The sequence below is a fragment of the Trichomycterus rosablanca genome, chromosome 10, assembly GCF_030014385.1.
Source record: "Trichomycterus rosablanca isolate fTriRos1 chromosome 10, fTriRos1.hap1, whole genome shotgun sequence".
NCBI lineage: Eukaryota > Metazoa > Chordata > Actinopteri > Siluriformes > Trichomycteridae > Trichomycterus > Trichomycterus rosablanca.
The window spans coordinates 38,136,715-38,162,619 of record NC_085997.1 but is presented as its reverse complement, the minus strand read 5'-3'; the positions used below and the strand labels follow the sequence as shown (position 1 = coordinate 38,162,619).

Sequence of the window (25,905 nt, the reverse complement as noted above, 5' to 3'; positions counted from 1 at the left end):
AATTTGGCAAGACCAAAAAGCTCAGAGATGCAAGAAGATTTGTATAAACAGTAAAAGCCTAAGAATGTTTAAGTTCAGAACAGACAATCAGAGGAATCGCAGGATAGTATCATCAGTAATATCAAAAGAAGGTGTTTTTTAATATTGTGGAAACCTGAGGTAGAACCAGAACCCTGGAGTCCATTGGTTCCTGTTTGGGTTGTTCGATTCTTGTGTGTGTATGAAGTGAAGAGACATTTTTAGAAAGAACAAAGTAAAGGAACTGTTGTTTTATAGATGCTTTTTGAGAGTTTAGTTGGGGTTGATATTTACTAGAACAGGTTTCTGGCCAATGTGAAATTAGTGGGTTTAAGAGTTCTGGAGCAGTAAAACATCATGACTCAAATATAACTGAGTCGAGTAAAAGTGCAAAGGTTTAATTTGTGTTTTAGTGTTCGAATCGTTTCAACACTTGGTTAATTAATGCAAAGAAAGTTCCACGAGTACAGACAGATGAAGAGAGATGAAGTATCTAATGCGACTAATCACAGAGACGGAAACTGAAGTGCCCTATGTAGTGTGTACTCAGAGTCCCGTCACAACAAGGTGTAGCTCTCATCTGAAACCGGCACCAGGCTGAGCGTGATCTCTCCTGATGGAGACTGCTGGGCTAAACTCTGCAGTAGGCTGACGGAGTGCGACCATGCCTGAGCATCTGCTATCTGCTTCTCCGCCCAAGGAAGTCCAACCTGCCGGAGAAAAGAGTGGGACAAATGTTACTTTACTAAATAAAGCTTAGGTAACTGGTACTTAAGTCGAAAGGAAACAAAAACGAATGTAGGACTGAGCCCTGAGCTATGCCCCAATAGACCGTTTCAATGAGGGTAAACAATAACAACGCTACTGCGCATGTCTGTTCCTTTCGCCTTTCCGGTAGCGCCATTTTTAAACATCCATCCAGCTGTCAACATGACGAGCTCGTACTTTGCGAGTCTCCCGAACGCGGAACAAACGCGATATAAGCAGAAATGAATGATAGATCATCAAGTATCTTTACCAGCCACTTTTGAGGAGAATTTAAGAAGTGTTTTTCCGCTGACCTAAAACGTTTGTCTGAGGTAACATACCCAGACGTGTATCACTACCTTGTTGAAACAGAGTGTGTTTACACCAGAGAGGCAGTGAAAGCATACCGCAGTTTGGACGCATACAATTAATTATTAAAATCATTATTGTCTCATCTCCCCTTTTGTGTCTGTTGAGCTAAGAGCCATTATAATATGATAAAAATATGACAAACCACAGTGAATTACTTCTCATCTGAATTAGAACATGTTAGCTAATGCTAAAACTATTTTTTTATAGCCTAACTGGAAATACATGAAATATTTCACAGTAAGCACAATGAATTCATAAATAGTTTATTTACTTTTTGTATTACAAAAGTAGAACCATGTTTCTTTACAGGTCTGCGTGTCATTTAATAATTAAGCTAAGCTAATTATTACAGCTAATTAAGCTGTTAATATAATTCCATATAGTGACATTTCCCCAAAATATAATCCTATAAAGTTATGGCTTTTACATCGTATTCTAAGGAAAATGTAAACTTTTTAAGGCTTATGTTAGGTTTATGTTTATTCTGTTCTATTAATACAAATATTAAGTGCCGGCGTGTTTTAATACACTTAAGCTAAACGTCAGGGACAAGACACCATGAGAACAGCGTTCAACTGAGTACATTTGTTTACAATATTTTATTATGAAATAATATATATAACATTTATTATAAGAGTTGATGGTGGGTATCCAGCCGTCTCTATTTACAGCAGCAATCCAAGCGTTTCACTGTGTGTTCTTTTGGAAATCTGTTCACCTTAATTTCTGAAAGCAAGTTTGTACCTGGCCTGAGGGAACATCCGCCAACCGAACAACATGGTCCTAACTTTAATTTAGACATACTGTCAATAAATAACAGCTGAACTAGCGCAAAAGAATTGAAGCAGTTGTGCTCAATCGCTATTGTTCTGAGCGCTGTTTACCTCCAAGCGGAAGCGTCTTAGGAACATCAACGTCACTTCCTGGACTCATGAATATTCATTTGAAACGGTCTATAACCAGCCACGGGTAGTTTTTACTTCAAACGTAAAAATAAAGCAAAAATGTGACCTTAGTGGCTGTAGCATGGTTGCAGGAGCCAGACAAGTTGGTTTAAGTATTTTAAAAAGTGCAAATCCACTGTTGATGCCAGACACTTGAGCTGACACGACACCATGGTAATTGAAATAAACACTGTGGTGATTAGAAAACACATCTCAGTGAATGAACAGCAAGTCAAACCCCAATGATACATGGACTACAGCCCAGTTATGCCAGCCAAAAACAGGAATCTGGGGCCACAGTGTGCAAATGCTCACCAAATCTAGACAGTTAAACATGAATGAATGATGAATCTCAATTACTGCTTTAACATGCAGACTGTAGGGTCAGAATTTGGCATAACCATCATACATCTATGTATCCAACCTGCCTTGTGGTAACAGTTCAGGTTGGTAATGATGGTGATATAATAGTGTAGGAAATCTGGCACACTTGGGCCACCAATACCAAACGAGTATCATCAGTATTAATGTCACAAAACACACGTAATATTTAATTGGTTCGTTCAATAGCCTCCCCGGTCACCAGATCTAAGAACTGAGCCAAATATGAGTATGGTGTCCATAATAAAGTGGCCAGTAAGTGATTGTACCTTAACGATGATGAGTTTTTGGTTAATGTCATCATCTTCCAGAAGTTCCTCGCCAAAACAGAGCGTGATCTCAGTCTCAGGCTGCACGTCTCCATTACGGAACAGCTCCAATTCTGCAAAAAAAAATACCACAAGGTTAAAAAATGGTAAACTAAACTCTCTGCTTTAGAAGATAAGTGCTGCTACCTAGTGTCATTGTGATTGTGGCAGTGTGAACGCTATTATCAGGGCTCTAGACTAACGTTTTGCACTGGTTGCACTGGTGCACCTAACTTTTTTTCTTAGGTGCACCAGCACAAAAGTTAGGTGCACCCAAATTTTCGACCGCATCGCATTTAACACCGCAGTTTTACAGGTTCACTTCTTTTTTTTTTTTAAATCACTGTCCATACAGGCAATATTGACTTGGAAATAACTAACAATCTGGTCAACATGGCCTCGTCTGATGATCTGTTTGCTGCTGCCTGACAATGAAGGGCAGTGGGGAGAGGGGACACTTGGGCAGTGCATTTATCGCGGCATGTAATGTGTTTTATAGATGCATTGGGCTTTTTCAGCCTTTCAATTCGAAATGTATTAGAACCAGTCACAAATATACTATTGCCGGCCACTGTCTTCTTTACAGTTAATTATAGTATTACAGACTAATTATAGCACACTTATAAAAATAATAGAGTAAATGTGTATGTATGTGTGTATATCTATTTATATGTGTGTGTATATTTAACATTATATGTATATGTTTGTGTGTGTGTTAGAGTGTAATCTTAAATGCAGTGCATTATATTATCTGCTTTACTGAATCTTTTACAGATTCCCAAAATCGCTTGCGGTGCCACTCACTGCGTATTTTGACTACATGTATTGTAATATATTTTGGTCTTTTAGTTATTTTTATATTTTACTTAACGAAAACATTGTCGTGTTTTTACTTTCACTATCGCGGCACTTTACCGCTAGCATTAGCCCCTTGCTACTGTAGAGGGTCGGCTCACCTAGCCGCTGTCCGGTGGGGATGCTGCGGGTCTTTTGCTGTGCGGTGGTGGAGGTGTGGGAATAAAGGCACACGACAGGGTCGAGTCACTTTAACTGTTTAGTCAGGACTTAAGTGAGCGTTACAACACTTTACACCGCCGAGCTCCAGAACCCGAACTTCCATTCTGGGGACATCCGGCGAGTCTCATATACAAAACTAAACTTACGGCAGAACGTCCGAACGCACCTGGTGCTGCATTCTGATTGGCTGAGCTGAATGTCGCTCACATATCACCGCTACAATATTGTCCCGCCCTTCACTATCTCTGATTGGTTTAGACCAGGGCTGGACTGGGAACAAAATTCAGCCCTGGACTTTTTTCTTGACCAGCCCACTACAAGCACATTGTGCCACACATATCACCCCCTAATCAAATGTTAGATGATTGATATTAATAGTTTTCATCTATCTTACCACTAAAGTTAATAACTCACTATAATAAAAATTAAAATAATAAAAAAATAACTACAAACAAATATATATATTTCCAACACTTTCCTTTGGGATTAATAGTTCTATCCATCTATCACACACATAAAATTTACAATTTCTTAAATGGTTCTATTGGATTTCCCCATCCTGTCTCATTAAACCGCAAGAAATAAAATTAAACCTTTCTTTCATTAAACCTTTAACACTGGTAAATATGCTTTTTTCGCACTTTTATTCACACGTGATTCATGTTTGTTCCAAATTAGTGCATTGCTCCGATGAGCAAAGAAATAAATACTTTACATGTTGACAAGGGAAATGAACCATGTGAGCTATGAACATAATCACTCTAAACATGTCCTGAACACCTGCATTTTTCCTTTCTGTATTATAGAGGACAAGATAGTGTTTACTTTTTCTGAAGAGCAGAGACTAATGGTACCATCTCAAATTATATCCACCGCCCTATGTAGTGCACTATGTTGGACATGACATCATAGAACTTTTACAAAAATCGTCCTTAAAACGGCTGGTTTAAAGCCCCTGATATCCAACAGTAGCTTAGATAACTACTTATTAATCATTAGTGACTGTTAAAAGAAATGTTTTGTACTGTTAGGAAGTACCCTAAGTAGGGCATAGGCGACATTTGAGATGGGCATACAGTCTCTTCTTAAACGGCGTTACTAACGAAGCAGAGTCACTGAACACTAACTTTTCCTTTTCTGCTCTCTGGATATGCTGTAGTTCCTCACTGCCAAACAGGTTGTCCAGTTTCCTGCACTTTTCTGCATCTGCTTGCAGCTTCTTCTGTTTTTTATCACGGGCTTTTTCTGCACCTCCTTTACGCTTTTTCGACCCTTTCTCCATCTCGCACTCATTCATAGTTTTTGTACTGGTGCTTGTGATTAGGGTTTATCCTGGGGGAGGGACATTTCTGTGATTGGCCAATGGACATGCAGTGAGGATACTGTGGTGGGCTAATGCACACTTCAGGATTATTATTCAGGAATATTTAAAACAGAATGTATTTTTCACTCCCTCTCAGCGGCCCACATACAGAGCGGCCCACCGGGAAAACTCCCGACCCTCCCGATGGCCAGTCCATCCCTGGTTTAGACCATGATATTGGCCTAATGTGTGTCTGTTTTTTTTTTTCTCCCTCGGACGCCTGGTCGCACCGGTGCGACCTGAGATTTTTTTTAGTCGCACCATTGAGAAATTAGGTCGCATGTGCGACCAAATTGGTCGCACTCTAGAGCCCTGTATTATTCATGCCTGCAACTCCAGGACTCACCAATAGGGGCAGATTTGTTCGATTTGGAACACAGCGGCAAGGACAGAAATGGCAACAAATGACAGAAACTTCAAACACTTACACTATATTGCCAAAATTCACTCACACATCCAAATCATTGAGTTCAGGTGTTCCAATCACTTCCATGGCCACAGGTGTATAAAACCGAGCACCTCGGCATGCAGGCTGCTTCTACACACATTAGTGAGAGAACGGGTCGCTCTCAGGAGCTCAGTGAATTCCAGCGTGGTACCGTGATGCCACCTGTGCAACAAGTCCAGTCGTGAAATTTCCTCACTACTAAATATTCCACAGTCGACTGTCAGTGGTGGTATAACAAAGTGGAAGTGATTGGGAACGACAGCAACTTAGCCACAGTGTTAGCCACGTAAAATGACAGAGCGGGTCAGCGGATGCTGAGGAACATAGTGCACAGAGGTCGCCGAGTTTCTGCAGTCGATCACTACAGACCTCCAAACTTCATGTGGCCTTCAGATGAGCTCAGGAACAGTGTGTAGAGCTTCATGGAACGGGTTTCCATGGCCGAGCAGCTGCATCCAAGCCTCACATCACCAAACACAATGCAAAGTGTCGGATGCAGTGGTGTAAAGCACGTCTGGAGTGACGAATCACGCTTCTCCATCTGGCGATCAGATGGATGAGTCTGGGTTTGGCGGTTGCCAGGAGAACGGTACCTGTCTGACTGTATTGTGCCGAGTGTAAAGTGTGGTGGAGGGGGGATTATGGTGTGGGGGTGTTTTTCAGGAGTTGTGCTCGGCTCCTTAGTTCCAGTGAAAGGAACTCTTAATGTTTCAGCATACCAAGAGATTTTGGACAATTTCATGCTCCCCACTTTGTGGGAACAGTTTGGGGATGGCCCCTTCCTGTTCCAACATGACTGCACACCAGTGCACAAAGCAAGCTTCATAAAGACATGATGCATGAATGGATTGTGTGTTGATATTTACCTTGTTTGAAGCACTGCTTGTCGAAGATCATGGTGGGTTTGACTCCTCTTTCCATCTTGCTGGCGGTGGGCGTGAACGAATGGGGTCCCCTCCAAAAAACCCGGCCCTGACAGAAGCGCTTGGCGTACATGCCTTTCCCCGATAAAGACAGGGCCACGCCGCCCTCCAGGAACGACAGCAGCGAGGAAATGGAGCTGATGTGGCAGGAAGCCAGATCCGAAGGAGGAGGAGGAAGTGGCACTCGTTTGAACCCGGAAGTCTTTAGAGAGGGCGGGGCCAGAGAGGCCGGGAAGACTGCGATACGTACGTCATCGCCGCTCACCTCCCTCTTCAGCACCTCCCTTCCCACGTAATAAACACGGATGTAGAATGAGGGACAATCTGAGAGAAACGCAGAGAAAACTTTATTTATAACAAGCTTTAACAAGTCCAAAATATGTGGACGCCCCTCCTAATTATTGGGTTCAGGTCTTTTAGCCAAACCTTTTGCTAACAATAAGCTTTGTGTTACTGATTTGGGGCAAAGGTTTGGGAAGGTATTTTCCTGTCCATAACTGTGCACAACGCAGGTTGGAACGTGTATCGCAGGACAGCTCTTGTTGTCCAGCATCAGTGCCTGACCTCTCCCAAGCCTTGCTAAATGAATGGACGCTTTTATTTTCAGTTACATTTATAGCATTCAGAAGGCACCTATTATCTAAAGCAACTTAAAATTGTGACCAAATACAGACCTAACAATTAAGGGCCGACGGTTCAACTGTGGCAACTTGGCGGTGGTCTGGCTTGAACAGCTGATATTCTAATCACTAGACCACCATGGCCACCATGAATAAGGGAATCACCTTATTGCTCCTATTAACTCCTCATGTCTGGTAAAAGTGCAACCAGCAGAGGTCGCCAGAGTGCACAGGGAAATTGAGAACATCCAAACTGGGACAATACAAAGGGGGGAAATTCTGTTGGTTGATGTGAACATAGGGTTAACACTAGTCTTAACACCAGTTCTAGCCCCACCACTGCCAGATGCCACTGTTGGGCCCTTGAGCAAGGCCCTTAACCTTCAATTGCTTGGACAATATACTGTCACAGTACTGTAAGATGTTTTGGATAAAAGCGTCTCGTAAATGCTGAAAATGTAAATATAAATATAAATGTATTATATTATAAGTAATAAATTACCTTTCTTGTATTCCAGTGGACTGGCTGTTTCAACTGTGAGGTTGAGATGAATCTCATCAATAACTGGAAATAAGAAATAATTCACTTTAAAGAGATTGAAAATAATATTGTTTTTATTTACTGAATCACGTCATTATTAGTAATAAAGAATAAACGTGAGATTCAGACTTTATGTTGTTTGTAATTCATTATTTTTGCCTGGATATGTTTCTCACCTCCATCACTCTTCATCATATCACTGAGTTCTGTCCGTTCCTCTGGATGAGGAGCAACGCCGTGTCTTGTGGTGGTTTCGTCAATCTCCTGTAGTTCATCCAATCAGAGACAGAACTTGTTTAATGTCTGTTAATTTCATTCACCAGTTGAGTCAGATAAACTAAAAGACCAGCAGTATGTGGATAATCCTCCTCTAATTACTAAAAGTGTGTCTAAAAGCATGTCTAGGGTTAGGGTTAAGGTTAGGGTTTAATTAGGGATAGGGTTTAGGGTTAGAGATAGAGATAGGGTTTAGGGATAGGTTTAGGGATAGGGTTATGGTTAGGGTTAGCGTTTAGGGATAGAGTTAGGGTTTAGGGTTTAGGGTTAAGTTTAGGGTTAGGGATGGGGATAGGGTTTAGGGTTAGGGTTTAGGGATAGGGTTTAGGGTTAGAGATAGGGTTAGGGTTTAGGGATAGGTTTAGCGTTTAGGGATAGAGTTAGGGTTTAGGGTTAGGTTTAGGGTTAGGGATGGGGATAGGGTTTAGGGTTAGGGTTTAGGGATAGGGTTTAGGGTTAGAGATAGAGATAGGGTTAGGGTTTAGGGATAGGTTTAGCGTTTAGGGATAGGGATAGAGTTAGGGTTTAGGATTAGGTTTAGCATTTAGGGTTAGGGATGGGGTTAGGGATAGGGTTTAGGATTAAGAATAGGGTTAGGTTTAAGGGTTAGGGATAAGGTTAGGTTTAGGAATAGGGTTTAGGGTTAGCGTTTAGGGATAGGGATAGAGTTAGGGTTTAGGGTTAGGGTTAGGTTTAGCGTTTAGGGTTAGGGATGGGGTTAGGGATAGTGTTTAGGGTTTAGGGTTAGGAATAGGGTTAGGTTTAGGATCACGAATGGCCGTCCTGTTCCAGTCTGCACACAATCAAGTGGTGATCAAACATCTTTGGTACAACTGGAACGTCAACCAGTCCAACATTAATGCCTGACACAAACACACACACTGATTATGTGCAATATCACTATCATATCACTGCAGATTACAGTTGGACTATAACCTCTTCTGCAGTATTATTCATTAGTCCCAATTCCCAAGCTTCCCAACTCACATTTCAATGTACAATAACTTGGAACTTGAAACTTGATTGAATGGGCAAAAATTCCTATAGTCCAGAATCGTGCAGGAGGCTTTGCCAAAAGATGATGCTATAACTTCAGAAGAAAGACCAGCTTTATATTATCGCCCATGGTTTTGGATTGAGACGTCCAACAAGCGCATGGTCACGTGTCCACATACTTTTGGTTATGTACGTTGTGTATTTGGACTAAACAATGCCGTAAAAGTACGCTGGGGTATTTTCACCATCAATCCGGGTTTAATCTGATCATAATAATCTCAGTTTGTTTGATTTCTCACCATGGAAATATTCCGAACCGCAGTGACCGACTCTTCCTCTTTTATATGTTTTATAGGAATCTCTTCACTACTGTCACTACTCCTCCTCTTCCTCCGTTTACTCTTCCTCACATCTCTTTCTTCCTCATCCTCTTTTTTTACTTCTTTAATTCCTGAACAGAGAGGAAACATCATTCAAGAGTTTTGTTGTCATGTGCACAGTAGAAACAGCAGTTACACTGTACAATGAAATTCTTACTTTGCTTGTCCTCCAAATGTCAATGTCATACATATATGAAATAGGATTAAACTAACAGAATAAAACTTTTATATAAAAAAAACTATTTGTATACAAAAATATAAAAATATCCAGCAATAAAAAAATAGAAACTAATACAAACTTATAATAGAAATAATATAATAATAATAATTTTCTAATACAAACTAATAAAAACAAAAAAAGCTAAAACTAGTTACTGTTCGAGATTAAAAGAATACATAACAGCAGCAGTCATTATAAGGTACAATTGTGCACTGTATTGTGCACAAAGACAAAAAATGAGGTAGAGGTTCAAGGTTCATGAGGTGAGATGGGGATTTATTTGCCCATATTTGTTAACATGCCAGACTGCCTGTGGGTAGAAGCTGTTTGTCAGTCTTGTTGTTTTGGCATTTGCACTTCTGTAGCATTTGCCTGATGGCAGAGGAATGACGAGGTAGTTTGTGTGCTGTCCTTAATCATGTTGTGGGCTCTCCTGCTGACCCTGGTTTAATAAATGTCCTGTAGTGCAGGGAAGGATGCTTATGATCGTTATTTTATGGTACAAGTACGTTATAGATGCACTATTTGTGTAAGCAGTTACTGACTGTAGTCTATCTGTTACCTTGTACAATTTAGCACCCACTGTACCCTATCTGTGAGTGGAATGGGGCCTCTATAGTGATGTAGTAGTTAGGAAAATGTCTTTGGTACTAACAACATACTATTTAGTACAGCTGTATGTGTGTTTGGGTTGTTTCAGCTCTTTGCTGTATTATGAGATGACAGAGACATAAGGGCACTTTTAGTTCACATAATTAGGTATATTCTTAGACATCGAGAATAAAAAATGAAACAACCTAACAACTAAGAAAGTAAAAACACACAAAAAGGTGGCATGATATCTCACCCTGCTCGTCAAGAGGTACGAGGCGGTAGACTTTGTATGGTTCCGTGATGTCCAGTTGCGACCGTTCTGGGACCTCGCTGAATTCTGGGCTTTTGTTGAGTGCACAGCGCAGTCGAGTCTTCCATGACGCAGGACCTGCTGGGTCATTATCGCACAGCTTCCCCTTAAACTCCGCCCAGGCCTGACAGCAACGAAAACAAAACACACACACAGTCATCGGATATATCTCAGAATTCTAACTTTCTCTTTCACCTTTAGCATCACATATGATCATAAAATGAATATAATTACGTATATTAAACTGTGCTTAGCGGTTAAGGTACCGGACTAGTAATCGAAAGGTCGCTGGTTCAAGCCCCACCACTGCCAGGTTGCCACTGCTGGGCCCTTGAACAAGACCCTTAACCTTCAATTGCTTAGACAATATACTGTCACAGTACTACGCATAAGTCGCTTTGGATAAAAGCGTCCGCTAAATGCTGTAAATGTAAATACAAAATCTTGAATCAAATTTGAACATCTAAAAACCAAAAGTGAGGCTGTTATACCCAAAGCGAGTGAAAGGAATATGTTTGTTTATAATTTCTACATCAATATATTGGGGGGGGGGGGGGGGGGGGGTTGGTAGTTTGAGCAGATCTGAATATTGGGAGGTGACATGATTTGTACTACTATGCATGTGTGGCAGCACCATTACAAAACAGCATTTTAAACAACATGATTTGGAATGCTGCCTTAGTCTTACAGCATGAAGGAGAACTCCACCATAAAGATTGCAAAGAAAACTAATAACCACAAGATTGTGCTTCCAACCAATCATCTCATAGTATCAATCATTAAAATAATGAACCTTTCAAATAAAATCATCTAAAGACTCGTTTGTTAATTGTACAGCAGCGATTCTACCATTTCACTACCGGAATTTCTACGGGAAGGTCATCAGTCCATTACAGGGCGAACACACACTCAGGGCAATTTAGTTTCTCCAGTTAACCTGATTGCATGTCTTTGGACTGTGGGAGGAAACCGGAGCACCCGGAGGGAACACACACAGACTAGAATAAACTAGAATGCCTGTATTTGTCATATATACATACAGTATACTGGTGTACAGTACAATCAAATTCTTTCTTCGCATATCCCAGCTCATTTGGAAGCCGAGGTCAGAAAGCAGGGTCAGTGATTGTACAGCGCCCTTGAAGCCAAGAGGATTAAGGGCCTTGCTCAAGGGCCCAACAGTGGCTGCATGGCAGAGCTGGGATTCAAACTCTCAACCTTTCAATCGACAGCCCAAAGCTTTACCCACTTTCACCACTGTCCAGCAATAATGCAAACTCCACGCAGAACTCCAAATATAGAGTTGGGTAAGTAGATACACTTCATAAGAAAATGATAGTGACACCTTAAAGATGGCGGCATCTTCGTCGCTGCGGAAGTCGTGTTTTGCGGCGTGTTTCCACGGGATACGAAACATGGTCTTCTCATCATCGTCCCAAACGAGACCTCGATATTTTCCACTGCTTACCTACAAACACAGAAACGCCACGTCACTAAATATTACTCACATTCCAAATTCAAATCAGTCATTCTGGTGGTTCAGAGCTGGTTAATTTACACCAATCAGGCTTAACATTATGACCACCTTCCTAATATCGTCGAGGCATGGACTCCACTAGACCCCTGGCACCAAGATGTCAGCAGCAGATCCTTTAACTTCTGTAAGTTGTCAGGTGGGGTCTCCATGGATTGGACTTGTTTGTCCAGCACGTCCCAAAGACACTCGATTGGATCGAGATCTGGGGAATTTGGAGGCTAAATCAACACCTCAAACTGGTTGTTGTGCTCCTCAAACCGTTCCTGCATCATTCTGCTGAAAGAGGCCACAGACATCAGGGAAGCGTCTCCATGAAAGAATGAACTTGGTCTGCAACGATGCTCAGGTAGGAGCTACGTGTCAGAGTAACATCCACATGGATGGCAGGACCCAAGGTTTCCCAGCAGAACGTCGCCCAAAGCATCACACCGCCTCCGCTGGCTCGCCTTCTTCCCATAGTGCATCCTGGTGCCGTGTGTTTCCCAGGTAAGCGACGCACACGCACCCGGCCATACACGTGATGTAAAAGCAACCTGATTCGTCAGACCAGGCCACCTTCTTCCATCGCTCCGTGGTCCAGTTCCGAAGCTCACGTGCCCATTGTTGGTGCTTTCGGCGGTGGACAGGGGTCAGCATGGGCACCCTGACTGGTCTGCGGCTGGTCTCAACATCTCTGTTCAGGCCTTTGGAGTTCTTCACCTACACCACACTTGTTAAACTATGTCTTTAAGGAAGTGGCTTTGTGCACAGAAAGCATTTATTGTTATTTTTTACGTTTCCCCCCAATCCAGCCATTTCCGGTTCCCTTTCGCAATATCTCTGCTGCTTGCATCACAACCGCGCTGACCGAGTACTGCGGACTAGCACCCACCTTCCTCGACATGTGTGCAGTTGCTAGCTACTTCCTTTTTATCAGCCGGCAGTGACTCCGCACACCACATTCATTCAGTCATGCCACGTCTTCCAGGAATCCCATAAGTGACCACATGAATGACCACATGAGTGCCTGATTTGGTTTTGTTAATGATTTTAATGCTTGTTGGCCATGGGTTTGGGTGGAACACCTGAGCTCAATTATAAACAAGGGACCATATAGTGTTTAAAATAATGAATGTGTCTTTGAGAGCTAAGAGATATTAATTTGCAACCAATGTCCACCTGCCGTCCTCTAATAACATACACAACAGCACTAAACCTTTGCTTTAGCTTTTTGTATGAGGAATCTTCAAAACGTTTCTGCAACTTTTTTTACTTTTCTACATCGTCACCTTCCTTTGTGATGCATTTTTCCAGCGTCGTACCAACTCTTTAATACAGTCAGCAAAAAATGTACTTGGTTGAGCTCATAGCCACTGATGCGCTGCTGCTTTCACATTATCACCACATGAAAATCTTCTTCCTCTTAAAGCTTCTTTGAGCGTCCAAAAAGGTGGAAATCAGATGGAGCTAAATCCGGACTATACGTTCAGTTTCTCAGACACGAGTGATTAAGATTCCTCCTACTACACCCTCACCACAAATATGAAAGTGCTGAAATTTTTTAAGATACCTCGTAGATTATGTGCCAAGCATGCTGGCTAGCTAAAGTGGAATTTTTACCCCATGAAGACCTGAACTTAATAGCATTTATGGAAATGTAATAGTAGCCTAATCTAACTGTAGCATAATAATTAATATTATATGCACCATAAGAACACAGTTTACACTTACAGCATTTAGCAGAGGCTTTTATCCAAAGCGACTTACAGTACTGTGACAGTATATTGTCTAAGTAATTAAGGGTTAACGGCTCAACAGTGGCAACCTGGCAGTGGTGGGGCTTGAACCAGCGACCTTTCGATTACTACTCCAGTGCCTTAACCACTAGGTTACAACTGCCAGATGCTGGCAGTTAAGATGCTGGATAGAATCTCCATTTAATTTAAACATCCCGAGTGACAAAATATTGTCATGAAAACATAATTGTATGTAAGTGATGTTAGTACAGAGTTAGCAGGCTGGCTACTCGGCCTAAGCTTGCTTTACTAATAAGTAGACAATATAGAATATGACAGTGGTAGCTCAGTGGTTAAGGTACTGGACTAGTAATCATAAGATCGTCAATTCAAGCCTGATTGGCCACTGAGCAAAGCCTTTAACGCTCTGCTTAAACTGTATTACGTCGTATTTGTAAGTCACTTTGGATAAAAGCGTCTGCTAAATGCTGCAAATGTAAATGTATAAATGTACACCGATCAGCCATAACATTAAAACCACCTCCATGTTTCTACACTCACTGTCCATTTTATCAGCTCCACTTACCATATAGGAGCACTTTGTAGTTCTACAATTACTGACTGTAGTCCATCTGTTTCTCTACATGCTTTAATGTTACCCCCTTCCATGCTGTTCTTCAATGGTCAGGACCCCCACAGGACCCCCACAGAGCAGGTATTATTTAGGTGGTGGATGATTCTCAGCACTGCAGTGACACTGACATGGTGGTGGTGTGTTAGTGTGTGTTGTGCTGGTATGAGTGGATCAGACACAGCAGCGCTGCTGGAGTTTTTAAATACCGTGTCCACTCACTGTCCACTCTATTAGACACTCCTACCTAGTCGGTCCACCTTGTAGATGCAAAGTCAGAGACGATCGCTCATCTATTGCTGCTGTTTGAGTCGGTCATCTTCTAGACCTTCATCAGTGGTCACAGGACGCTGAACAAGTGGGGCTGTTGGCTGGATATTTTTGGTTGGTGGACTATTCTCAGTTCAGCAGTGACAGTGAGGTGTTTAAAAACTCCAGCAGCACTGCTGTGTCTGATCCACTCATACCAGCACAACACACACTAACACACCACCACCATGTCAGTGTCACTGCAGTGCTGAGAATCATCCACCACCTAAATAATACCTGCTCTGTGGGGGTGCTGACCATTGAAGAACAGGATGAAAGGGGGTAACAAAGCATGTAGAGAAACAGATGGACTACAGTCAGTAATTGTAGAACTACAAAGTGCTTCTATATGGTAAGTGGAGCTGATAAAATGGACAGTGAGTGTAGAAACAAGGAAACCGAAATGTGTTTCGGTTTACATTTGGCCACATTAAGAATGTTGCAGAAGTGGATATTACAGACAAAACATTCTGACATCCTGTAACATTAAAACACAATATTATTTAATTATCATTAATTATTAATATTTGTTTGTAATGTGCTAATGCATTAAGAACACACACTGACCTGATCCACCAACCACGAGCGCAGACGCCGTGTACAGCGCATTTTACCCGATGGCATCTGTCGAGAAAAAAGTCATGAGGTTGCTTAAAAACAGCCAGTAATGCTTGATTAGGTGCAGAGAATGCTTTTGAAGTGCGGTTTAAAGAGAGGTACACTCTCATTCATCTGTGCCTCCATGCCCGCTGCTGTCCAACATGGGCACGGCTGTTGTTCACAAGTCACAAAATACGAGTCCGAGTCAAGTCACAAGTCTTTAGGCTAGAGTCCGAGTCAAGTCATGAGTCAATATAATCTACACAAAACATATATTGGAAATGTAGCACAGAAATAAACAAATAATCTGTAAGTTCAGATAAAAACAACAACAGATTAGCGAGTGTATTTAGCCGTTTTACTTCGTGTCTTTACTTTCCTCCTCATTGTGTAAATGAATGTAATTTCCTGTTAGGATCCGCCAGCACTTACCTTTCATTTTCAGGGTTTCCCAGCGTTTTGTTTTCATTCCGGTTTGTATTTTGTTTTTCTCCGTTTTCTTTAGTTTCCCCGATCGCTTTTGTTCTTGGTGGTGGTTTGCGTTTGTTTTCCCGTTTTGCTCCCTTCTCCCCCTAGCGGCCTGGAGCGGTACTGTTTTCGGAGGTTGCTGCGGTTCCAGCCAATAGATCGCTGGAGGGCGGACCCCACACACACCTGCGCCTCATTCCTCATCTCATCAACTCCTGCATTTAAACGCCGGCTTTTCTCTCACTCGTCGCCAGATTGTCTGCTTGCCATACGACCTTCCCCCCGTTCCTGCGTTCCTGCCGTTCCTGGTTCTCCTGCGTTCCTGCCGTTCCTGGTTCTCCTGTGTTCCTGCCGTTCCTGGTTCTCCTGTATTCCTGCCGTTCTTGGTTCTCCTGCGTTCCTGCCATTCCTGGTTCTCCTGCCATTCCTGGTCATCCTGCATTCCGGTTCATCACTCCTGGTCATCAGTCCGCCCTGCAGTTCCCCGGCGCTTCCAGTACCGCTCCTGCCGCTCCCCTCTCGTTTTCTGTTATCTTTTTGGTTGTTTGTTTTGGTCGTTTATTTTTTGTTTAAATAAATATCGTATTATCACTTCTGGGTTTTGTTGTTTGTGCACTCGCCTTTGGGTTCCCCCCTAGTCCTTGGTGGGTTATTAACTAACCCTAACAGTACAATCTGGCCAACATGGAACCCACGGGTGCACAAACGGTTGAGGGGATCCTTATCCGCCATAACCAGATGCTGGGGACACTCAGCCAGCAGCTCGCTGACTTGACCCAGCAGGTAGTACGTCTAATACCTCCTAATCCTGTACCTCTTGCTCCTTCCCAGGTTCCGGTCGTACCTCCGACGGGTCCCGTGGTTCCAGGGTCCTCCGTGGAAACACCTGTCCCCAACCCCGAGCCCTTCTGTGGAGACCTGGAGAGGTGCAGAGGGTTTTTGTTCCAATGCGAATCCATTTTCCGTCAGCGTCCCACTACCTTTGCCACCGAGGCCAGTAAGGTGGCCTTTATTATTGGTCACCTGAGAGGCAGGGCCCTGACCTGGGCCGAAGCGGTACAGTCACAGACGGACCCTCGAGAGGGCTCGTTTGTTGACTTCCTCGCCCGGTTCAGGACAGTGTTTGACCACCCGGATTATTCGGGGAGTGCCTCTTCCCGACTATTTTCCCTGCGCCAAGGTTCCCGGTCCGTGGCTAATTATTCTATTGAGTTCTGGACCTTGGCCGCCGACTCGGGGTGGAACGACGAGGCCCTCCGGGAGGCTTTCCGGCAAGGTCTCATCGACTCCCTGAGGGATGAGTTGGCGGCAAGGGACGAGAGCCCCGACCTCCACTCCCTGGTAGCTCTGGCCATCCGCTTGGATAACCGCCTCCGCAGCCGCCGCCATGAAAGGGCGGCCAGAACCGGTTCCAGGCTACCTTCCCCTTTGACCTGTTCGAGCCCCTCAGAGCCCTCAGGTGCCTCCAGTGTTGCCCCTATACCCTTAGTACCAATGCCTGAACCCATGCAGTTGGGGCGTGCCCGGTTAACCCCCCAGGAGCGGGCTAACCGCTTCAGGGCCGGGCAATGCCTTTATTGTGGTCAGGCAGGCCATATTCTCCGGGCATGCCCTGTCCGGCCAAAAGAGGGCGCCCGTCAGTAGCCGTGGGGGTACTGGCGGGCGACTCTCAGCTATCCCCCCTCCCACAATTATCCCAATCCTCCCAGCAACGCCACCTCCGCATGCAGGCAACCCTTTGTTGCCATGGCTGCTCGGTCCCTCTCCAGGCCTTGGTGGACTCGGGTGCGGAGGACAACCTGTTAGACGAAGGGCTGGCAAGTCAGCTGGGGGGGACCCTGGAGCCCCTAGACCCTCCTATCACTGCGCGAGCCCTGGATGGACGGATCATTGCCCGGGTGACCCACCGTACCGCGCCTTTGTCCCTGATCCTCTCAGGAAACCACCGGGAGACCCTCTCCTTCGTAGTTATCAAAGCTCCTCAGACCCCCCTGGTCCTAGGCTACCCCTGGTTGGCACGTCACAACCCCCACATCGACTGGGCTCGTGGACGAGTTGTGGCTTGGAGCGACTTTTGCCACGCCAATTGTCTGGTCTCCGCCATCCCTCAGCCGGGGAACGGGACAAGCACCACCCCCTCTGCAGCATCCCCTGACCTGTCCAAGGTGCCCCGGGAGTACCACTTCCTCCGCGAGGTGTTCAGCAAGTACCGGGCCCAGTCTCTACCCCCTCACCGACCCTACGATTGTGCCATCGACTTGCTGCCTGGTGCCCCACTGCCTACCAGTCGGCTCTATAACCTCTCTCGTGCTGAGAGGAGCACGATGGAGAGCTACATCTCGGAGTCTCTGGCCGCCGGAATCATCCGCCCCTCATCATCTCCCTTAGGAGCTGGTTTCTTTTTTGTCGAAAAGAAGGATAAGACCCTGCGGCCATGCATCGACTACCGGGGCCTCAACCAGATCACGGTCAAGAACCGGTATCCCCTGCCGTTGATGTCGTCGGCCTTTGAACCCCTGCACAGTGCTACCATCTTCACAAAGTTGGACCTGCGTAACGCGTATCACCTGGTGCGGATCCGAGAAGGCGACGAGTGGAAGACGGCGTTCAACACCCCGCTCGGCCACTTCGAGTACCTCGTAATGCCCTTCGGGCTTTGTAACGCCCCAGCAGTCTTCCAAGCCTTGGTCAACGATGTGCTCAGAGACTTCCTCAACCGGTTCGTGTTCGTCTACCTTGACGACATTTTGATTTTTTCCAAGTCCCGGGAAGAACACGGAGCGCATGTCCGGAGGGTCCTCTCTCGGTTATTAGAGAACAGATTGTTCGTCAAGGTCGAGAAGTGTGAGTTCCACGTCGACTCTGTGGAATTCCTCGGGGTCGTTCTGGAGAGCGGCCAGGTTAGAGCCGACCCCCACAAGATCCGAGCGGTCACAGAGTGGCCTACCCCTACCACTCGGAAGGAGCTCCAACGCTTCCTGGGTTTCGCTAACTTCTACCGACGATTCATCCGAAACTACAGCCACGTGGCAGCACCCCTCACTCGCCTCACCTCGACTAAGATTTCCTTCACCTGGCCCCGGGAGGCAGAGGAAGCTTTCCTCCGGCTCAAGACTTTGTTCACTTCCGCCCCCATCCTCATCCAGCCCGACCCCGACAAGCAGTTCGTGGTGGAGGTGGATGCATCCGATACTGGGGTAGGGGCTGTGCTCTCCCAGCGGGTGAGTCCCGAGAACCCTCTGCACCCTTGTGCGTTTTTTTCACGTCGCCTTTCTTCAGCTGAGGCCAATTACGATGTCGGGGACCGTGAGCTACTGGCGGTGAAACTGGCCTTGGAGGAGTGGAGGCACTGGCTGGAGGGGGCCGCTCAGCCCTTTGTCGTCTGGACGGACCACAAGAATTTGTCTTACGTCCAGACGGCAAAGAGGCTGAACGCCAGGCAAGCCAGATGGGCACTGTTCTTCGCCCGTTTTGATTTTACTTTGACCTACCGGCCTGGATCCCGGAACATCAAACCGGACGCCCTCTCTCGCCAGTTTGCCCCGAAGGAAGCCCTCACCTCTTCCGAGACTATCCTCCCGCCGAGTCGACTTGTTGGGCTCCTCACTTGGGACGTTCGTCGTCTAGTCACCGAAGCCCAGGCCCAGGAACCAGACCCCAGGACAGGAACCCAAACCCGTCTCTTCGTCCCGGCCACAGCTCGCTCGCCGGTCCTTCAATGGGCCCATGAGTCCCGCGTCGCCTGCCATCCCGGGACTAGTCGTACCTTATCCTTCCTAAAGAGGCATTTCTGGTGGCCATCCTTGGAGAAGGATGTTGGGGAATTTGTGGCGGCCTGTACCACCTGTGCACGCAGCAAAGCATCCCATCAATCTCCTGCGGGGCTACTTCAGCCTCTCCCTATCCCGAGTCGCCCATGGTCCCATATTGCCTTGGACTTCGTCACGGGCCTTCCGGATTCCAACGGGAACACAGTCATCCTCACCATCGTTGACCGGTTTTCCAAGGCCGTACATTTTGCTGCTCTGCCGAAGCTCCCCACAGCCTTCCAAACAGCAGAACTTTTAGTTAATCTAGTTTTTCGCGTTCATGGAATACCATTGGACATTGTGTCAGACCGAGGACCCCAATTCACCTCCCAGGTTTGGAAGGCCTTCTGCGGGGCGCTGGGCGCCACAGTCAGCCTTTCCTCCGGCTTCCACCCACAGTCCAACGGTCAGGCGGAGAGGACCAACCAGGGCCTGGAGTCGGCCTTACGGTGCATGGCTGCTCGCAACCCCAAGGCCTGGAGCTCCCACCTGGCCTGGGTCGAGTATGCCCACAACTCTCTGGTGTCATCTGCCACAGGATTGTCCCCCTTCGAGGCCTCCTTAGGCTACCAGCCACCACTGTTCCCCGAACAAGAAGCCGATGTGGCAGTCCCCTCTGTTGGGCACCACCTTCGCAGGTGCCGAAGACTCTGGCGCTCCACCAGGACCACCCTCCTGCGCACTCGGGACGCCAACCAGCAGTCGGCCGATCGTCGTAGAAGACCGGCCCCCCCCTATGCTCCTGGTCAAGCTGTCTGGTTGTCCACCCTTCACATCCCCTTGCGTGTCGAGTCTCGGAAACTCTCCCCCCGCTTCATCGGCCCCTACACCGTCGAGAAGATCATCAACCCCACGTCGGTACGACTGAAACTTCCCCGCCACATGCGGATCCACCCCACATTCCACGTCTCCCAGCTCAAGCCCGTGGTTTCCTCACCCTTGAACCCTCCGACCGAACCCCCACCACCCCCCCGGCTCATCGATGGGCATCCGGCATACACGGTTCGCCGGTTGCTGGATGTCCGTAGACGTGGTCGGGGCCTCCAATACCTGGTAGATTGGGAGGGTTATGGGCCTGAGGAGCGGTCGTGGGTTCCCCGGGTTGCCATCCTTGACTCCAACCTGGTCCGTGAGTTCCACCGTCTACATCCCGATAGACCCGGTAGGCCACCTAGAGGTGGCCGTTGAGGGGGGGGTACTGTTAGGTTCCGCCAGCACTTACCTTTCATTTTCAGGGTTTCCCAGCGTTTTGTTTTCATTCCGGTTTGTATTTTGTTTTTCTCCGTTTTCTTTAGTTTCCCCGATCGCTTTTGTTCTTGGTGGTGGTTTGCGTTTGTTTTTCCGTTTTGCTCCCTTCTCCCCCTAGCGGCCTGGAGCGGTACTGTTTTCGGAGGTTGCTGCGGTTCCAGCCAATAGATCGCTGGAGGGCGGACCCCACACACACCTGCGCCTCATTCCCCATCTCATCAACTCCTGCATTTAAACGCCGGCTTTTCTCTCACTCGTCGCCAGATTGTCTGCTTGCCATACGACCTTCCCCCCGTTCCTGCGTTCCTGCCGTTCCTGGTTCTCCTGCGTTCCTGCCGTTCCTGGTTCTCCTGTGTTCCTGCCGTTCCTGGTTCTCCTGTATTCCTGCCGTTCTTGGTTCTCCTGCGTTCCTGCCATTCCTGGTTCTCCTGCCATTCCTGGTCATCCTGCATTCCGGTTCATCACTCCTGGTCATCAGTCCGCCCTGCAGTTCCCCGGCGCTTCCAGTACCGCTCCTGCCGCTCCCCTCTCGTTTTCTGTTATCTTTTTGGTTGTTTGTTTTGGTCGTTTATTTTTTGTTTAAATAAATATCGTATTATCACTTCTGGGTTTTGTTGTTTGTGCACTCGCCTTTGGGTTCCCCCCTAGTCCTTGGTGGGTTATTAACTAACCCTAACAGTTCCGTAACAAGAAGGTTCCAGTTAAAAGCTTCAACTGATACGTTTTGTGTTCATTACAGAACAAAAGCGCTCGATAAATCACGGCACAGCGGCCAAAATCCCAAACACAGCAAAAACAATCATAACCGCTGCTTACCTTAGCTTCTGTTCTTCCAGATGCTATTACATTTATAAGCGGGCGTCCCATTAGGAACAGAATCCGTTATTTTGTAAATGTGCTTATAATTAAAAACCTCCAAACTTTTCCCGGTCGTGAAGTAAAACAGGAAGTCGTTAGAAAGCCGATCGAGCGTTTCATTACCGCGTCATCTGTGTGACGCAAACTGAATAAATACAAATAACAGCATTTCTTACTAACAATTACAATCAGAAGCTCTGATTGGTTCAGAAAGCGTCTCTCAACCATCAGCACCGATTCTTTGGGAGCGTTCCATTCACCCCGTTGTTCCTTTGAAGTGCACTATCTATATATATAATTGTCACACGTAACTAATGTTAACACATGCTGACTCGTAATGTTTACGAGTAATTTTTTTGCGAATTGTGAGTCGAGTCCGAGTCATTTGAAACGAGTCCGAGTCGAGTCTGAAGTCGCTGTTTGTGTGACTTACGTGACTCGAGTCCTTATCTCTGCACTAGCCCAACATCACTGAGAGTTTAAATCTCAGCATGTTGGGTGTGCCTGAGGAAGGGAAAAGGTCAAATGGGTTCTTAGTGGATGACGCACTTGAAAATGTCAAGATGCCAGCACATAAGCTTGTTCCATTCACAGACAGTAGTGCTTGTCAGAAGGGGCGTGTGATAGTCTTTGGTTCTCTTTGGTAAGAATGGGGACCTGCAGCAGTGACAGAAGTTAAAACTGGGGAATAGGATACAACTAAACTGGTCAGAAAAGAAGAAAATCCAAAAGTAGGATAAAATAGTACAGCAAAAACAAAAGTATGTAATAATGGCCTACTGCTATTTATTCATTCATTTAAATATTTAATGACATACCAGATATTTAATTACATCAGAGATTCAGAATTACTACATAAATATAAACTTTATTAAGTGAAATCGGTATCAGATCAACATAAGATCATTTTAAAGTACAAAGCAGTTTTGAATTACTATCAAACTAAATTAAAATATTGGACCAGTATTGGATCGTATCAGATCATGTTGTAGCTGTAATACTGAACCATATTAAGAGAAGTTGTTGTTTTGGAATGGTGGGATTCATATCAGGGCTGTAGCTTTATCAAAGGAGTATCAGATCAGTATTGAATCAGCATCATGAAAGAGTGCTTAACCGCTTATCCTAATCAGGGTCACGGGGGGGGGGGGGGAGCCTTTCCCTGCTCCCAATGGGCGCAAGGCACACAGTAACACCCTGGACAGGGCGCCAGTCCATCGCAGCGCAGACACACACACACACACACAGTATGTCCAATTAACTGGGGGATCAAACCCAGGACCTTCGTACTGTGAGGCGACAGTGCTACCCACCGAGCCACCGTGCCACACTTCATGTAGTATCAGAACATAAAGCATTATCAGATTATTATCAGATCAGTATTAAAGCTATAGTAGATTCATATCACAGCATATAATGATTACTCTTTTAATACCGCTCCATTCCTGCTGATACTGGTCAGATATCCTCAGCAGATATGGAGGACCACGCTACTCACTCTGTATTCTTCCACCACTCACTCATTCCAGTGCTTTTGACTGGACTGCAGTTGAAATATGTCAAATCATCTTCACAGTTAGAATCAGATCACAGCCAGCATCGGTCTGATTAGATACTGGTTTGTTTTTACTCTGGATTATAAAGCTTTTGTAACAAGCCCATATGCCGTGCCTATGTTGGACAGCAGGGGGCGTGGAGGCACAGATAAATGTTTGTTTATTAGGATTTTAACGTCATGTTTTACACCTTTGGTTACATTCATGACAAAAATAATAGTTACTGGTTACACAAGGTTATATCAAACACAGTCATGGACGATGTTGTATCTCCAATTCACCTCATCTGCATGTTTTTGGACTGTGGGGGGAAACCCTCGCAGACACGGAGAGAACATGCAAACTCAAAAACACAGAAAGGACCCGGACCTCCCCGACTGGGGATCGAACCCAGGACCTTCTTGCTGTGAGGCGACAGTGCTACCCACTGAGCCACCGTGCCGCCCCACAGATAAATGAAAGTGTACTTCTTTTCAAAAGCATTCTCAGCACCTAATCAAGCATTACAGGCAGAACACAGTAGCAAAGCAGTGTGTTTGGTATTCAGTGTTGTGCCAGTTCACAGCTTTTCTGAACTAGTTCAAGTTCAGTTCATACATGCTCAAAGTGAACAGTTCACGTTCAAAGTTCACAATTTTAATTCTGAACTAGTTCAAAGTTCAGTTCATTTTACTTTTTTCGTGAGATATTCAAATAAATACTTTTTTTCACACTACAAGCTAGAAATCACTATACGTTCTTTGAAACTGCTCATTGTAGACATTTGCTCATGACACTGCAATTGTGGGTTTCTTACCAGGTGATGAAACTTGCAGCAGTACAGACAAGGTAGACCAGTTCTATACTTAGTGCAATGAAATCTACCAGCATTTAATTAAAAAAAGAATATATAATATGAAATATGTATATATTATTTGATATATATGATATTATATATACATATGTGTGTGTATGAAATGAAACTATTGAATGAAGGTAATGAAGGCAAAACTCAAAGGCACAAAAAACTTTATTTTTAAGGAAACTGCGATGCATTGCGCACACAATGTCAAAACCATTTCTGTCTGGTGATACATGATTTAAGCGGCACCAGCGAGAATACAGGAGGGAGGAACTTTCTCTCGTTGCGTTTCAAAAGAGAAAACAGATGTCACTCAGTTTTCAATGGAAAACAAATTCCAACGTTCATTTACAGTGATGTCTGCCGTTCATGACACATAATGTGAACTAATTCACGTTCAAGTTCTTTATTAAAAATGTGTTGCGTTCAGTTCAACGTTCACGAAAAAATGAGCGTGTTCAATGAACGCGTTCTTTTGAACTCGTTCACGCACAACACTGTTGGTATTAGGATCCAATCTAAGCCGGTGTGGAATTAGACTGGCTGACAAAGAAGCGTCAAACTGATAATTAAAGTATGATCAAAGATAAATGATCAGATCTGCATATAGAATGAGATCAGAATAAAGATAGTAAAAAGCAGCAATGAATCAGTGTTGGACTGTCAGCATAGTATTAAAGCAGCATTAAATCCCCATAGGACCAGTACTGGAGCCATGTCATCAGAAGTATAGGAGCAGTATCACTGTCTGATTACTATACAATAAGGTTGCTGGTTGTTATTGGATCGGTACTACTGGGTCCTGTACTTGTTTATGTATCAAATCAGGTAAAATCTGCTTCCTTGTACTTCCATTCATTCAGGTTCACTGTGTAGTCTTATATATAGATTATACATAATGTAAATAATTCATAAAATGTGTATTAATCATAAACTGTGGACATTAATCTGCATGTTGGAGTCTGATATGGTCTTAAATGTGCAACAGATACCGGATTCAGATCAACATGAGCTGGTACTTCCTGAAATGTGTAATCTCTAATGTATAGACTTTAAGGTAAACAACCAATAACATATAGAAAAAACTGGTATTAATCACGATCCGATATAAAACATACCGATGATCGGATTCTAATACAATCTGATTGTAGTTTAATCAATGAAATAAATGACAATAAATTATAAAGTTGTTTTTACCTTCTGATTGTTTTGGTGGCGGAGAGACTCTGCTGCTCCAAGCCCTGAATTACCGAGTGTGTGTGTGTGTGTGTGTGTGTGTGTGTGTGTGTGTGTGAGTGTGAGTGTGTGTGTGGGTCTTCGCTGATCTCTCAAACACTCCCGTTCCCGATTCCCCGAAATCACGTGATTACAGAACACTGAGCTCTTTTTCTCTATCCCCCACCAGAGGGCGACAACACACACACACACACACACACACACACACACACACCTACACTGATCAGCCATAACATTAAAACCACCTCCTTGTTGTCCATTTTATCAGTTACCATATAGAAGCACTTTGTAGTTCTACAATTACTGACTGTAGTCCATCTGTTTCTCTGCATGCTTTGTTAGCCCCCTTTCATGCTGTTCTTCAATGGTCGGGACCCCCACAGGACCCCCACAGAGCAGGTATTATTTAGGTGGTGGATCATTCTCAGCACTGCAGTGACACTGACATGGTGGTGGTGTGTTAGTGTGTGTTGCGTTTTTAAACACCTCACTGTCACTGCTGGACTGAGAATCGTCCACCAACCAAAAATATCCAGCCAACAGCGCCCCGTGGGCAGCGTCCTGTGACCACTGATGAAGGTCTAGAAGATGACCGACTCAAACAGCAGCAATAGATGAGCGATCGTCTCTGACTTTACA

The 25,905-nt window shown here is 45.0% G+C and overlaps 1 protein-coding gene across 2 annotated transcripts; it reads right to left on the bottom strand.

The window, feature by feature from the left end:
* Window positions 1–400: 400 nt before the first annotated feature.
* irf9 (interferon regulatory factor 9) lies at window positions 401–25,290 on the bottom strand. Of its 2 annotated transcripts, none has more exons than XM_063003310.1 (10): window positions 25,228–25,290; window positions 15,218–15,274; window positions 11,804–11,926; window positions 10,402–10,582; window positions 9,254–9,405; window positions 7,859–7,946; window positions 7,644–7,706; window positions 6,465–6,845; window positions 2,732–2,844; window positions 401–728 (listed from the first exon to the last, which is right to left on the bottom strand). In XM_063003310.1, the coding sequence occupies exons 2-10, from the start codon at window positions 15,272–15,274 to the stop codon at window positions 576–578; spliced, it is 1,311 nt and encodes a 436-aa protein (XP_062859380.1). In that variant the 5' UTR covers window positions 25,228–25,290; the 3' UTR covers window positions 401–575. The 2 variants fall into 2 exon arrangements, with proteins under 2 accessions (XP_062859380.1, XP_062859379.1); XM_063003309.1 differs by lacking the exon at window positions 25,228–25,290 and adding an exon at window positions 15,683–16,405.
* Window positions 25,291–25,905: the final 615 nt, after the last annotated feature.